The sequence below is a fragment of the Diplotaxodon limnothrissa genome, linkage group LG22, assembly GCF_057381915.1.
Source record: "Diplotaxodon limnothrissa isolate DT_005_m linkage group LG22, D_limnothrissa_male_GT1.1, whole genome shotgun sequence".
NCBI lineage: Eukaryota > Metazoa > Chordata > Actinopteri > Cichliformes > Cichlidae > Diplotaxodon > Diplotaxodon limnothrissa.
In genome coordinates, this window is record NC_140616.1 from 8,390,608 (window position 1) to 8,406,307 (window position 15,700).

At 39.2% G+C, this 15,700-nt stretch overlaps 1 protein-coding gene across 1 annotated transcript in view; it reads right to left on the bottom strand.

Moving 5' to 3' along the window:
* pkhd1l1.1 (PKHD1 like 1, tandem duplicate 1) overlaps window positions 1–15,700 on the bottom strand; it is a 43,251-nt gene that overhangs the window by 20,658 nt on the left and 6,893 nt on the right. The window contains exons 16-37 of the mRNA XM_085345873.1: window positions 15,017–15,152; window positions 14,754–14,897; window positions 14,477–14,631; window positions 14,158–14,268; window positions 13,866–14,015; window positions 13,658–13,782; window positions 13,394–13,557; window positions 13,025–13,194; window positions 9,461–9,593; window positions 8,718–8,872; window positions 7,829–7,951; window positions 7,485–7,590; window positions 6,872–6,979; window positions 6,598–6,759; window positions 6,400–6,521; window positions 5,333–5,465; window positions 4,309–4,501; window positions 2,644–2,786; window positions 2,361–2,465; window positions 1,916–2,101; window positions 1,070–1,243; window positions 780–982 (exon numbers count right to left, since the gene is read on the bottom strand). Coding sequence (XP_085201999.1) covers window positions 780–982; window positions 1,070–1,243; window positions 1,916–2,101; window positions 2,361–2,465; window positions 2,644–2,786; window positions 4,309–4,501; window positions 5,333–5,465; window positions 6,400–6,521; window positions 6,598–6,759; window positions 6,872–6,979; window positions 7,485–7,590; window positions 7,829–7,951; window positions 8,718–8,872; window positions 9,461–9,593; window positions 13,025–13,194; window positions 13,394–13,557; window positions 13,658–13,782; window positions 13,866–14,015; window positions 14,158–14,268; window positions 14,477–14,631; window positions 14,754–14,897; window positions 15,017–15,152 — 3,201 coding nt within the window. The remainder of the gene's footprint in view (window positions 1–779; window positions 983–1,069; window positions 1,244–1,915; window positions 2,102–2,360; window positions 2,466–2,643; window positions 2,787–4,308; window positions 4,502–5,332; window positions 5,466–6,399; window positions 6,522–6,597; window positions 6,760–6,871; window positions 6,980–7,484; window positions 7,591–7,828; window positions 7,952–8,717; window positions 8,873–9,460; window positions 9,594–13,024; window positions 13,195–13,393; window positions 13,558–13,657; window positions 13,783–13,865; window positions 14,016–14,157; window positions 14,269–14,476; window positions 14,632–14,753; window positions 14,898–15,016; window positions 15,153–15,700) is intronic.

A 15,700-nucleotide genomic window follows, 5' to 3' on the forward strand; every position in this document is an offset into this window, starting at 1 on the left:
AACCCGGCGCGTAGCTTCGCGTTCCTCAGGAACACCTCGGGTCTGTATAAATTGTCTGTATATTATGCTGCGGGGGTGAGAACGGGCTGGGTGAAAACACTCAGTATCCCAAGCAATATGTGAAGTCACAGTGGCCAAGTCCATTGTTTATGTACAGTCTATGTTTTATTGGTACCCTTAGCTAACAATGTCAACTGCATGCTTTTCTAAACAGCCTATTAGGTAAGAATTTATTAGCTAGCAATTTATTTCCATTTTTTGACCACTGTTTATCTTTTTAAGTCACATCCATGGCTGTCTATTTCTACTGTTTATCCATTAGTTTTAGTTCTCAACTTTTAGATCTCAACTGTCAAATCAAACTGATTCAGATCAACAAATCATTTAATTTAATTGTAGTTTCTTTTCCTCAGAATGCTTGATCCAGTCTGTCTCTGAATAGCACAAAATATCCCATGGAAATGACTGAATAGAACTGCCACTCTAATGTTCCAGACATTTTATTAAATAAAGGCTGAATGATTTAATCAGGCCATTCAAAAGATTCTGGGAGTGCCACAGCCTGTACTGTTGTTTTTTTATTGACCTATATTATATATCAAACATTTACGTCATACTGAATATTCTCTCCGGCATCCTAAAACGAAGTTATGTAGCAATGTTGTATTTTGATGTATAACATGGGTCTTTAAGAAGGGATATGCAAGACAATCACTGACCAAAGAAGATATTTTACATTTAATTCATTCAATGATGCAGTCTTAAAAAGTTCTGCTAACCTCGTTAGCACAGGCCACGTCACTGAAGCTTTTGCCCTTGATCTGGATCGCTTTGTGGTATGAGCCCTGGTTGGGAGAAATGGAGTAAACCATGGGAGTGGAGCAGGCGGAGGTACTGAGGGAAAGCATATCAGTCTGATTGGACTGTTGGCACTGCGGGGAGGCAATGCACTGTGGCGCTGCTCTGGAGACACGACGTGAACCTGTAGTAAGTAGAGATCATTACCTTTTATTCTACCTTAGAACTGGATAAATCAATCATAACTTCTTATCCACTTATATTAACTTACTTCCAGCCACATGTCTGGCCTCAATGCCCTTCACTCGGACAGAGACCTCGCTGCTCTTTTCCTCCCGACTCTGGACTCTCACGACTCCCTGCAGGAGTCTGAGGTTGGCATTGTCTATGTAGCCACTGCTGTAGTAATAAACCCCGGGCGCGGTGAAACGGTAGCTGAAAAATCCTGAGGGACACGAGACCCAGATTGTAAAGACGTCACATCAAGTCATGATGCTGTGCGCTTATCTAGTTCAGTATGGCTCACGCATGTTGAAAGGTGTAACACAGCACACTCATTCATGCACAACACGTGTAGCTTATCATGACATCTCTATACATACACTAAATGAAAGGTGTCCAGTCATTCTCATATACAACTCATGAAATCTAGACGTAATGAGGTCATGTTTTACAAGCGGCTACAGTGTGCAGCACAGCAACAATAAACCAGAGTTTAATATCATCAACATGGAGTAAGTACAAATCAGAGTTTATTACTTTTTTATAATGATTTCTGAAAATGAAACTGTTTTATTTGTTTATAATACTGTTTCCTTTTTGGGCGGGAATATTCCATTCAAAGTTTTGAACTTCCTAAATCCAGTAAATAAAACAATTTCAGTTGTCCAGTGTACACAGGGTGAAGCACAGCGATCAATGTGGGATAAAATAAAACTTTAAATGAGAGTCCGGAGGATTATATCTGAATATTTAAAGGGAAACAAAGAAGAACCATAGCAACACAAACTTAATTAACAAAATCACACACTGAAGTTATGGTGGATTGTTTTGGTGATTGGAGATAAAGAAGGGAAAAGCTTTTCATAAATCTGTGCACAGCTGACTCTAGTTCTACCTTGGGCAGTTTTGGTCTCTCCACTGGTGAAAGGTCCTCCTTCATAAGAGGTACCGCTTGGGCTGGAAACACTGAAGACCCGGTACCCAACTTCCTGAAAGGCTGGTGCCTCCCAACGCCACATTACCGTGTCGCCAATGAATACGGTGAGTGAGGCTGGACTCCACGCATTTCCCTGCCCATAAACTGGAAAACGCATGGTTACGTTGAATAAGACTTACACAAAGAACCAACAAACACACACACGGATTAAAGTGTCTGATATCTAACACAATCTGAGACATTTCTTTGTGAATCAGTTGCATTTTAGTTGCATAGAGACTACAGGCAACAACTTCCTCGCAGGTGTATGTTTTCTGTAAGTTAATCCTCTTTCTGTTGTACACAACTTCAGCTTCTCAGATTTAGTTTGACAGCTGCACAAAGCACAGAAACATAAAACTACCGCGATCAAATCCCTGGTTGGTAACGATGTGGGTCTTCTCCTCTGATTGCACAACACACTGCAGCTCATTCTCTGAGGCGGCCGTCACTTCACAAGCAGCGTTTCCTGTCACAACGCAAACAGAAAACATGAAGGAGATCAGTGATGCAGCTCTGTTACACCGTTTTTAAATATTTGCAAGCTTTTGCACCATCATTAACTTCCATTCATATAAATTGCTTAAATATATTTGCTAGTAAAACACACGGTTGGCATAATTACGACTGGATCACATGTTGCTTACCAACAGACACAGTGTTGTCAGATACGTTGCTGCTGAACCCAGAGCCAGAAACGGTCAGCTTGGTTCCTCCCATCAAAGAACCGAACAACGGCGAGACGCTGTAGACTTCCAGGATGTACTCAATGGTCGTGTTTACACCATTGCTGTAAAACAAAAAAACAGACCAGCTAAGGTAAAGGCATTAATAATAGACTTATGAGAATTAATCTTAAACTGTGTCATTTGTTTTGGTATCTATGGCATCTTATTAAAACCTAACTTTAGAATAATTTCGACCAAATTTTTAATCACTTTTCGACAAATGATTCTGTACATGCAGTTTGTATGCCCCGGTGACCACTGAAATCAAAGATCATTCAGATAAAGCTTTGAAATAAGATGGCAGCATTTGCTCCAAGAAGTTCTTTGGAATGATTTGGGTCAAAAAATCATTCCAAAGAAAAAATGTACAACAAATTATGTTTTCTACATCATTTGTTGTACATTTTAACTGAAAAAAAAAAAATACCCTTAAGAATTTCCTTTATTGTCCTCATGAATAATGGTGGGAATACAAATACATGGCACCATTTCATGGAGAGAAGATCTTTTGGGCAGGTAGAGAAAGAAATTACTCATCTTTATTAAATATTCCAAGAAAGTCGAGTCTATTTTTGAGTAGCAAAAGCTTTTCACTGGGAAGATGCACTTAACAGAACTTGATATCTGCTTTTAGATAAATTCATCTATCTGTCTATGATCTATGTACAGTGGTCTCTCGCTATAACGCGGTTCACCTTTTGCGGACTCGCTGTTTTGCGGATTTATTTATTTTTGCGCAATTTTGCATGCTTTTTTTATGTTGTATTTTTATTTTTATTTTTTACAGCGCATTGTGTTCTGCGTCCTGATTGGCTGTAGACCATTTTTAGTCAATCTCGTGCCATATCTCCTGTACAGTACAGAATGCGTTAAGCTTCGTAAATAATTGCGTTAAGCAAATTTACATAAATCTTGGATTGCCCGCAGTGTGACTCTGAAGTGCTGTACTGCATGTTTTTAAGTCTTCTCCCCAACAAACACAACACTGAAACGTTTTGCACCGTCAAAGGCAACCGCGGGTGCCTTTGGTTTCATTCTATAACACTGGAGTGTGTAGTGGGGGGTTTTACAGCCTTAAAACATCTACAATAATTGTAAAAAATAAAGTTGGCTACTTCGCAGATTTCACCTATCGCAGGTTTATTTTTTAGAACGTAACTCCCGTGAGTCCCACTGTATATACATAGATAGATATAGATACATCTAGAGAGCGATATTTATTTATTTAATTCGATTTTAATCACATTTTCAAATCAACCCCAAATCCTGTCTCTGTCTGCAATAAACCATGCTCCACTTTTTGTGTATTTATTATCATATTATTTGTTTATTGTTGTCCTACTTATTTTCTACTCCTTTGAAGCGATCAAACTCTAGTGTCAGGAACCTTGGCGCAGTCTATACAGTGTATATTGACTGAAAAAACAAATATAAAACAATGTTTGTATCTGACCCTCACAGAATGCGCCTGGGCCCATCTGACACGTGAGAAAACAATTCAACAGTCTTTCATTTTTGCACGCGAAAGATGAACCCGTGATAGTACTTCCAAATCACTCAGTGTATCTTTGACAGACGCTGTACCTCGTCTGGGGGTAGCCATTGTTCCCAACCTGTACGTCCACCTCATGCATGCCAGGTGGCAGCACAGGGAGAAGACAGGTGATGTTTGCTTCCGTCCAAAGCACAGTGACACATTCCCTCCTTCCTACAAGTACGATGCTGTCATTGTCTTGCTGCCCGAGGTTCAAACCTTGGATGGTGAGAACTCGGTGGCCTGCACAAAGAAAGACAAACAAGTATGCCAACTCATTTTTCCAACGTAGCAGCCTCTGTCATTAAAGTGCCAAGATGACTGGCACTTGTCACCTCGTTGGCTCTCATTGTATGTCATGAATGTCACGGGTTGTTCTGCAGATGAATAGAAATTCTTTTAGCGTCATTTCTTCCTAGTTGTTTAGTATAATTAGACGGTAAGCCTCGCTAGCCCCCTGAGCCAAGATTCTCAAGCTTAAGAAAGCTTTAAAAGGCTAAAACTGGGTAAACCTGCAAATCAGCATTACACAACTCAAGACTATAACAATTGAGGTTTCTACACACGCTTTCAGCTGCTGTTGACAGGTCAGAAACATGCCAGCTCTGAGCAACAAAGCCCAGACAGCACACACAGCACACGTCAACATTTTGGCTCTCTCTGCCATTAAAATACATTGTGTTCATATATTCAAGGACACATTTCATGTGATGTAACCTGTCCTGTGTAAAAGTTACTGACAAAAATACATAAGCCTTCAATATTTTCTGGATTCACTGTTTTCATAGCACTAACTGAATAATGAGAAATGCACTGTGCCTATATGTGGTTTACTTTGTGTATGAAGAGGCTTGAAATTCAATGAAGAAACACTGAATCCTTTTCTTTTCAAGCACAAAGGGGAAGCAGACAGTTAGGACTGAAAGTAACCTTTAAAGGACAAAACCCACCTTCATCCTCATTAAACTCATTAATCTTTACTTAAATGAATCATACAATCTCTATAGTTGTGTTAAAGGTTATTTGATGCATAAACACAACAGCTCCATTCAGCATAAAAAAGGAGCTGCTTACCAATCACAGTGGTGGTCAGGGGATTCAGGCCTGTGATCTGTGGGGTGAGGTTATTATCGTAGGTGAAGGAGCTGATGGCCGTCTGACTCATGTTTCCCAACAACACCGTGACCGTCTGTGATCCCACAGCTCCCTGAAATAAGCATTTTAATAAAAGTAAGTACCTTATTCAGAGCTAAAGACGGGAAATAATATAATGTTACATAACATTAAGTTATGTAAGTTTTATTATGACAAGACTATATAACTAACTATGTCATTTCTGGGCATACTCTGTCTGATATGACCAATGGCCTGGTGGTGAACGTAGTATGAACTTATTTCTTTATAACAAATGTTACTCAAATATTCTGTTGTGTTAATGCATTTAACAGTTTTGTCAGTACGCTACATCACAAGAAAGGACTGCAGTAGTTAGTGACGTCTGACTGACTACAAAAATTAACACAATGATACATATGCTATATATATTATAGTAGCCACGCAAAGTGTCATTTGAAATAGTTTTAATAGGAAAATTAGTGAAAAGAACAAGTTAATAGCGACTCCAATGCATTTACTTGACCGTAAAGAAATTTTGTAAGTCACTTAATACGTCAGTGGCTAAAGCCCGAGTTTAAATTTCAGTTCTCATTGCTGGATTAACTTCAACAAAAAAAAAAAAAAAAAAATCACTGATATATAAACATTTTTAAAACATCCTAAGAAAGCTTCAAGCTTTTTATATTTGTTTTTATTTTATTATGTCTTGTAATTACTATGCATGATCCAGCAAGTACTCACATTAAATTTAGATTCTTAGTGTACCTAAAAAAGTGTTACAGTCTTTTTTAAATAATGCAATGTAACTACAGATCTGGATGTTGGATTGGATAATTAAATATGAAATTATATGAAATTATTTGACTAATTTCTACCAACTCTGGATATTCCAGTTTGCATCTTCTTGTTTTCTGCTCATGTACTTTTTACTCCGTTCTCAGCACACTACACGACAGCTATTTTATTTGCATGCTATTGCAGGTAAACACTGTGTATAAAAATGAGTTTGCAGTGTGGGGACTTACTGCTGGTGTTCTGCATTTCAGTTCAGTGTCAGTTGAATCAATCAGTGTGCACTCTGCACTGCCAACAGTAACTGTAGCGTTCTGGCTGAAGCCAAAGCCTCTCACTGTCAGCAGAGTCCCTCCTGAGGAAAAAATAAAACAATAATTGTCTCGCAGAATTAGGTGTTTCATGGCTCACATAGAGGATCGTGGTTGTACCTGCAACGCTTCCAGAGAGCGGGACGAAAGAAGACACGATGAGCTGGTAGGTAAAGAGGAAGTTGCTGTCTGAAAAGCGTGAATCGCCCAGAGAGGGGAAGCTTACTAACACTGGGTAGGTGCCGGCACTGGTGCTGCCAAGTCTGCATACTTGAGTGGTAGCTGAAATATATTTCCCACGTTATAGTTAGTCTCCTGGAGACAAGTATCATCTGAGTTATCTTAACGAGAACCTAGAGTAAAATGTTCACTTCTCAAAAATAACTTTACTCACCTGTGGTTGCTTCAACGTGGCACCTGGCCTTTCCCACCATAATGGAAGCATTTTCACTGCTGAAGCCAGTCCCAGTGACAGTTAAGAGAGTCCCCAGACCATTAGAACCTGAAACATTATATTAAATTATATAAGCTGCCTTCACCATACAGTACGGCATAAAAACACACGGCATAATTTACAAAACTTCCAGGACTTGATCAAATAATATGAGACTGACAACAGGCTTTATACGAATACTGTCAAAAACTGGTGTTGATTGACAAGTTTTGGATAACAAACCCTTCACTAGTGGGTGTTTTGTTCAAAGCTGGAGCTCCTAAACTCCACAACTGTCTCCATTTTCAGATAAGTTCAACTGCATCACAAACAGCATTTAAATCCAGACTCACCAGCTTTTTAAGCTTCACATTAGTTCTGACTCACTGTGTCATTTCTGTGCATCTATTCTATAATTCATTTATTCTTTATTAATCATAACTATCATTTTTATTTTATTACTTTAAAACAAAATTAATTTTTTTTAAAGTTAAATGTGCAAAGAGATCAGAGTCAAAGGAACTAAAGTTACAAAGTACAGCAGGTAACAGTAACTTGGTGATGAACTGAACACCTTGCGAAGGGCTGATTCCTGTCACGACTGGAGTTTTCTTTTCGGACCATATAAAGCCGCAGTCACCAGAACACTTTGATGGGATGCCGTTGATTTGAACCTCCACCTGCAAGCGGTCATAACGAGACAGTTATTAAAGACTGCTGTCAAACATGCTGCCTGCAGTCACGGAATATAACAATACATCAGCTTTATGCAAACAGAAAAAACAAAACTTGCTCTACAGGATGCACGCTAACAAAAACACATTAACAGATTAGCTGTAGCTATAGCAGACGGTTGGACACACATAACTTGAAACTTAAAACCACCTGGCCTGGAGGCTTTTTGATTCGCAGACGTACCTGTGGTTTGTTTTCCCACACTCGGAAAAAGTCTCCTGTCAGGCTTCGAATCCACAGACCTCCCTTTCGTGTTTCCGTGGCCGAAATAATGACATTTTCCCCGACAACTGACGAGTAATCGAACTGTAGCGAGTGAAAATCACAATGTATGATGTATGTTTATACCTTTTATGTACATGTTGTTATGACGGATTCATGTCATTGAAGCTTTTGTTACTAATATGGATATTTCCACGTATCTAATGTTGTATCACAATAGTAATTTTAAGCAACATTTATAGAAAAGTGCCAAAATCAAAAAGTCACGTCAGTGAATGCACCAGAAAATATAAAATGTAATAATGAAATATACTAAGTTTAAAATTTTAAAACTGTGACATAAATTAATATTTATTAACATTTTATCATTCATTAATTTTTACTTCTATTAGCGCCTCATTTAGCTAATATGGTGTTCATTTCTTTTTATTTAATTTTCTGTAGCATATTCCACAAATTGTATTTATTTATGCATTTTCTGCTTTAAAAAATGCAAATGAGCAGACTGTAATTCAGTGTTTTGGGGTCACAGAGCACATGACTGCTTTGAGTCAGGAGATCATTACAGAAATGAAGCTGTTAGCTAATCTAGCAGAAAAAAGTCACTATACACAAAGTCTACATTCATTTTTAATACTATGTTATTGATGGAGATCTTCATTTATTTCTATTTATTCTCGATTTTGGCAGTTTTGGTCTTTCATGCGGTTTTCTTTATTAGAGAAAAAGTAGCCTTTCCTATCAAACGTATACATTTGATGGGAAATGAAATTTACATTTTAATAGAGAAACGGTAAAAGAGCAAAGACATAAAGGAACACAAACACAACAGGAAGCGGTGCAGTCAGACCTGGATCAGAGGTTGGTCTCCTGGCTTTGTGAGCCACTTAACGCTCCACTGGGGACGTCTGCAGGTTCCAGACTTTTGGACGGTGACCTGGCCCATCCCTGCAATTCCCTCTAGGGCATACTTCAGGTCCTCCTCACTGATGTCCACAGATAAACCTAAAAACAAGGACTTGTTTTGTCATTTTTAATGATAGCCGTGTAAAGATATCCCAAAATGAATGATATTTGTACCACATCTATTAGGTTTCCCCTCATGAAGCTGCAGTACTTCACTATTTTATATATCACAGAAACACTCAAAGCAGAATTCAAAGTGGAAAAGTGGTAAAGTAATAACTGAAGCTATAGCAGATGTATTGATTCTAGAGTGCTATGTTTTTAATCTAACGTTAATCTAAGAATAAACACCATAAGTCATTAGTTTTTCATCTGTGAACCTCAGAGACGCAGACATAACGTTACAGAGCTAACACTACCTGAAGCTTCAGCTCCCTGTTTCTTTCTCTTTGAGCCTTCAGAAGCTTTGTAAACTTTTAAAAAGAGCTTTTGTGCATTTACTTTGGATTAATGTCAACCTGTCATCCTTCACAATGGCAACAATGGCATACGAGTAGCGTGGAAGTCAGTAATTAGTTATAGGTCACACAGAATTGAACCATTTGGATAATCCTATCTGTGGAACACCGCAGATGCAGGCAAGGCAGCTGTTACAATGCAAATTCTACTAATGTCTGTCAGCGCTACCTTCAGCTCGACCACCGTAAATCATCGCATCAAAAGTGCCGTTCAGAGGAGGGGAGGCTCGGTGAGGGCGGGCGATGGTCACTGTGGTAGCTCCTTCTTTAAACTCAGCCGCGTCCTCACTGTTGTTGGACATCTTCAAAAGACAGTGGAGAGAAAAAATATCAACACATTTCAATTTGTGTTGATATCACAGGATTACAACCTTAATCCTGGTTGTAAAGTGTGTGCCAGGTTTAAGGCCTTTTTTATCAACATAAAATGGATCATTAGTGAACTCACTTTAAGCTCATTGTGGGACAGTGGGACAGTGTTTAAAGGACTCTCTGGATGTTGTGCTCATTATATTGTATGTTTGGTTCAAATGCCAATATGATGTATGCTGTTTTTTAACTTTTCTGCATTTACTTTACTTATGTTAATGAGCAGCGTAAACTAGCTTTATTCTGTAAATACATCCTGTCACAAGAATTTCACTCACTGTTTTCAAAGGAAATAAGATAGTAAGTAGCATCCAGATGCTGCTAATCAAATCCATTGATTAACTGATCATCAACAAGTGTGACCTCCTCTGTATATTTATGACGAAAGAATTTCCCTCAGGATAAATAAAGTTCTTCTTATCTTATCTTATCTCATCTTAAAGGTTTTGTCAGTCTGTGGCATTCAGGTACGTGTTAACACAATTCCAAAATCTTCCCAAATTCAAATTGGATTCGGGAGACAGACACTATCTCTACTTTCAAGATTAGGCTTAAAACTTTCCTTTTTGCTAAAGCATATAGTTAGGACTGGACCAGGTAACCCTGAATCCTCCCTTAGTTATGCTGCAATAGATGTAGGCTGCGGGGATTCCCATGATGCATTGAGTTTTTCCATTCCAGTCACCTTTCTCACTCACTATGTGTTAACAGACCTCTCTGCATTGAATCATATCTGTTATTAACCTCTGTCTCTCTTCCACAGCATGTCTTTATCCTGTTTTCCTTCTCTCACCCCAACCGGTCGCAGCAGATGGCCCCGCCCCTCTTTTCTCTGTATCTATGAAGCGCCTTGAGGCGAGTTTTGTTGTGATTTGGCGCTATATAAATAAAATTGAATTGAATTGAAATTCAAACCACAGTTCGACTGTGCAGTGCTTAGAAAAGTATTTAAAAAAGTAAAACCAAGAAGTACACCTCAGTTGGCATGGTAAATATTAAATGTCATGGCAGTACTATTAAAAAAAGACTGAACAAGTATGGCTTCTTTGGATGGGTACAAACACCCCATACCAATTCTCAAGCACACTGGTGGAGGGGTGATGATTTGGGATCATGTTTTGCAGCCACAGGACTGGGCGCCATGCAGTCTTTGAGGTAATCATGAACTATTCTGTATAACAGTCAAATGTGAACCCTTCATCTTATTGCTACTAAATGTGGTTCTACAAGCTGGATTTTAAATGGGAAAAGAACACCTGTTAAAACAACATGAAGCAGAAAACCCACATAAACTGCGCAAAGATTAATGTCAGCTTTAACTGAAATAGCTGACATTATGCTTTGGTGCTGCTTCTGCTTTAATTTGTTAGCCAAATACCGTAAATGTCGGGCTATAAGCCGCTACTTTTTGCACAAGCTTTGAACCCTGCGGCTTTTAGTCAGGTGCGGCTTTTCTATGGATTGTCCGTGATTTTTGTCATATCGTAAGACGATTTGTTTTGTGTGTTCCGCTGTTGTACGGCACTACGTTGCCTGGCGGAAGGATCGGGGTTCAAGAGTGGTATGTTAGTCACATGTCCGTCCGCCAGGCAACGTAGTGCCGTACGAAGTAGCGCGAAAAACAAACTTCAAAGTAGCGCTACGCGTTCAGCGGGAGTCGTGGATGATGAGCGGCGATAAACTTGCAAGTTATGCCCAACTCCACCGGTGGATTCTGACAGCGTGGAAAAGTGTGAAAACATCCACGATCACCAACGGATTTTGAAGGGCTGGACTGCTGCATGATGGAAAGGAGGACACCGCCACGGCCCTTCTGAGGGTGTTCGACTCTGACACTGACAATGAGGATTTCTTTGGTTTTGAAAGTGACAACGAAGGAGAGAAGAAGAGTGGATGACGAAGCCATCATGAGCCTGTTTGTATCCGACACTGGAGAAGAGGACTTTGGTGGTTTTAGTGCGTAGGAAGAAGAGAAAGATGGTGGTGAATGACTGACTTTTCTTCTTGTTAAAGCTGTGTCACTGCACCTGAGCCTAAAAGGTAGGCCGAATCTATTGTTCTGGTGTGCTGTAGGTTATTGTTATGTACTACATGTGCAAATATGTACCCATAACTTGTTTTTCAAAATATTAATAAAAGTGATGTCTCCAAACAGCCATCTCTTTCCTGCCAATTCCCTTTGTGCATATTCTCTTACATATGATAAGTCAACATTGAAACACCTGCGGCTTTTGGTCAGGTGCGGCTAATGTATGTACAAAACAGGATTTTCCCCTGATTTTAGCTTGTGCGGCTAATATTTAGGTGCGCTTTGTAGTCCGGGAAATACGGTAATGACTGTAGAGCAGGTGGAGGCATGACACGCATACAGGATCATTAAGGTGCCTCTCTGTACTGTAACTTATATCGCACGCGTGGCTGCAGGTCACTGTACATTTCTACTGCTTTCATTCACATTGCTGAGGCAACACTGATCTCTTAAGCAGGACATCTGGTTTCAAAATACTGTTACTGAGGCAATTTTGAAACTTTATATCTACTCACTCTTCCTTTATCATCTTTTTGTTTGTGTTATTGAGACAATCCGTAGACACCGTAACACAATAGCACAGGAATGCAGGCTTAACTTTTAGCCTCTGTCCTTTCTTTGTGTGGATTTGTTTTCCAAGAAACACAAGCCAACAAGCCTAAACTCATACGGTTACTCCAATAAGATCCCACAGTACTGGCGTGACTGGGAAAGCCCCTTCTTCTCCCATTTAATTTTAGCAACACAATATATATATATATATTTTTTTTTTTTAACAAAAAGTTAGGATTTCAACGGCCAAAAATTGTTCTCATTATTTGCAGACCAAGAAAACAAATTCAGATTCTGCACTTGGATATGTACAGCATTGTAGGACAGGGACAAGACATGATGTATATAACCTGTGCTTTTTGGTTTTCTGTTTGTAGCATAGTTTCTATTAAGCAATCACATCTTAACAGGCATTGTTTGGATGCAGGTAAAAAGTCTAAGCGCAGAGTCAAAAAGACATTTGCCAAAGTGCATCAGATAACTAATACTTGGTGAAAATGTAGTTTAGATTTATCTCCTTTTTTGAACAATAACAAGAAGTCAGAAATCAAAATCTTTGCCTTGATAGCCACAATAAAAGGCCTGAAAATTTCCCAGTTGCATTAAGAATATAGGTTAGCTTGCTAAACCTAAGCTTCTAGTCTTCTAGTCTAGTCTGCTGACTTTTAACAACGAAGCCAACCTGAACTGAACCGACGTTACATTTGTGATTTCTAGAAATCTAATGACTTCTTATTCAATATTTCTATTTTACACATCTAAATTAACACATCTAAATCCTACCTGCAGGAAGCCAACGCCTAGCAGTGGAAAATCAAATGCACAGTCTAGAGGTGTGGCTTTGATCTCATAGCTGATCCGTGAAGCAGATGATGCATGTTTGCTGACGGAGATCAACTCGAAGGACCGACCAGAATCCTCAAAAGGAGCGGGCCTCCTCTTGTTAGGAACAGCTGTGCAATAAAAAATGAGGAAAATTAAGTTTAGGGAGAAAACAAGTGTTTAAGACTCCCTGTACAGGCATCAAAGTTATACATTTAAAGGTATTCTGCAAAACGGTAGGATAGAAATATGTAACAACATAAAGCAGAATATTAAGATATTTGAATACTGTCTGTACAATTAAACAATAAGTACTATCCAACTCTGTACCATTTTCATCAATTGCAGTGGCCATCTTTCCAATATGAACGACATCTATGTAGAAATCTTCACCAGAAGTATCCTTGTACAGGTAGAACTCCAGCAGACTGTATCTGCTCCCAATGTATTGTGTCTGCAGAGATCTTTGCAGATTCATGCATTTGTAACTCCATCTGTGAAGAAAATATCTTATTTACACGCTGCACCGATATGTAATTAGTATCTTTGCACATTTTGGATAAATCAAAAGCACTTTTAGGACTTAGCACTGACTTGGAGCCCTTGTTGAAGATAGTGTTGATCTTTGTTGTGAGTGTTAGCGTTTTGCCTTTGCTGTCCTGGTAAGTGAACCTCATTCCAACTTCATCTTTCAACATTCCCTTGTATGCAAAGCAAAGCTGGAAGAAAATTAAATGAATATTTGTGAAAAAGGTAGCTGCACAATGCCATTAACAATAAATACATAAATGATTGATTTTACCATTGGGTGCTTGTCCAATGAAACCGGTCCATATGTATCTCCAGACTCTGTTGTGTAGCTGTCCTTGAAAAGGATCTCGGCGTTCTTCAGCGACCACCGGCCACAGAATCCAGAGTGATCTACAGGCGTCCCTTCGTTTGCAATATTGAACTGATGAATGGGAAAAAAGCAGAAAACTGAGAATCCACAATCAAATTCTCTAAAAATTTAAGAAATCATTTCTCACAGTTTTCTGTTTCAGACTTACAGACATTTCTTTTCTGTTTTAGTATTTTTATTTGTCCCCACAAACCTGCGAATTGTCATTTTCAAAGTCTTTGAAGTATTTCACATCAGTGCCTTCAAAACTCAAGATCTCCCCCGGACACTCTGCTTTCATCAGGTCTTCCAGAGCCGACTGAACCTGTTCACACAAGCTGGGCATTAGTTACCTCAAGACATCACACCTTTAACAAAACTGTAAAAATTCAGTTTTTGCAGGATCTTTGATAGTTATTTTCAGCAACAATCTTCATCCTAATCAGTCTGTGAATAATATGACAAGAAAAAAAAAAAAAGCTAAACTTGAGACGGTCACTGGACTCTTTTTTTTTTTTTTTTACAATACAGACCTCAGATTTGGATGCATTGAAGGGGATGGGCTTTGTAGGGATTCCTCCCCAGAGCAGAGTGAAGGTTTTCATGTTGCCCCTCCCCTTGGTAACCTCAGCAACAGTGATGTTGGTGTCCGAACCAAAAACCTCAAAGTGAAGAGGTTCAAAGTCACCTACAAGCCAAGAGAGAAAAACGCACAAATTTAACACCCAACAGAAAGTCAGTTGCAAAGCTCAACACAAGCTTACTCTTTTTAATTATTTTATGCATCCGCCTCACTTTGGTTCTTCATACCTCTGTCAGAATTGAAAGTGACTATAAAGTGAGACCCTTCGCTGCTTTGTTGTTTGGTGACCATGACTGTGTCGGGTTTGATGGACCACAGGCCGTTCAAGGCTGTTTCTACCTCAGCTGCTGAAGCGCTGACTGCGATCGGTGCTAAACGAGGCAAAGATGAAGAAACAACGTGTATTTTGGGGTTCCATCAAATTGGACCAAGATATGCAAGTTTTTTTGTGGCTACCAAATCCAAGTTTACTCAGTGTTTTTCACATTACCAGTCATGGCACGTCCATAGCCGAGGCTGAAGAAGGCGCTACTACAGAGTGCGTCAGAACAGCTGCTGCTCACAGTCACGTTCTGGACTTCCTTGACTCCAGCCACATTGGCGGGCCACATGTCAAAGGTAACCACCTGGTTAACAGTGAAAATGTGCAGAAATGAGGCACAAAGCTATGAAAAACATCATTCCATCCATTTTCTTCAGCTTATCCAATTCAAGATCAGAGGTGTTCCCATGCACTTTGCAACTTTTGCAAAACAGGAGCAAACCTAGCCTAGCTCTGTCCAACAGAGGGGGATATAGTAACACTATTTAATGCTCAAACCTGTAGCATGTTACTGTATCTCATCTTTCTATTTTTTTTATTTCTAAGCTAACTAACCAAACATGCTCCTGTTTATTTACCCAAACGTCCGACTACATCTTTTGGAGGACTTGCAGATATTTTTGGATGAGTTGTACATTCACAGCATTTCTGCCATTAGAGGTCTTCCAGGCAAATAAAATACCAAAACATATAGTTTGAAGACATTTTGAAGCATTCTGAGTGGTCTTCATCACACCCATGAAAATATATTGGACTCAGCAGAACTTTATTATATTTAGCTGTGTGAATATATTGGTCATTTGATTTATTTCTAATAAAATAGCTGGAAGTAGCTTAGACTAGGCTTCCATT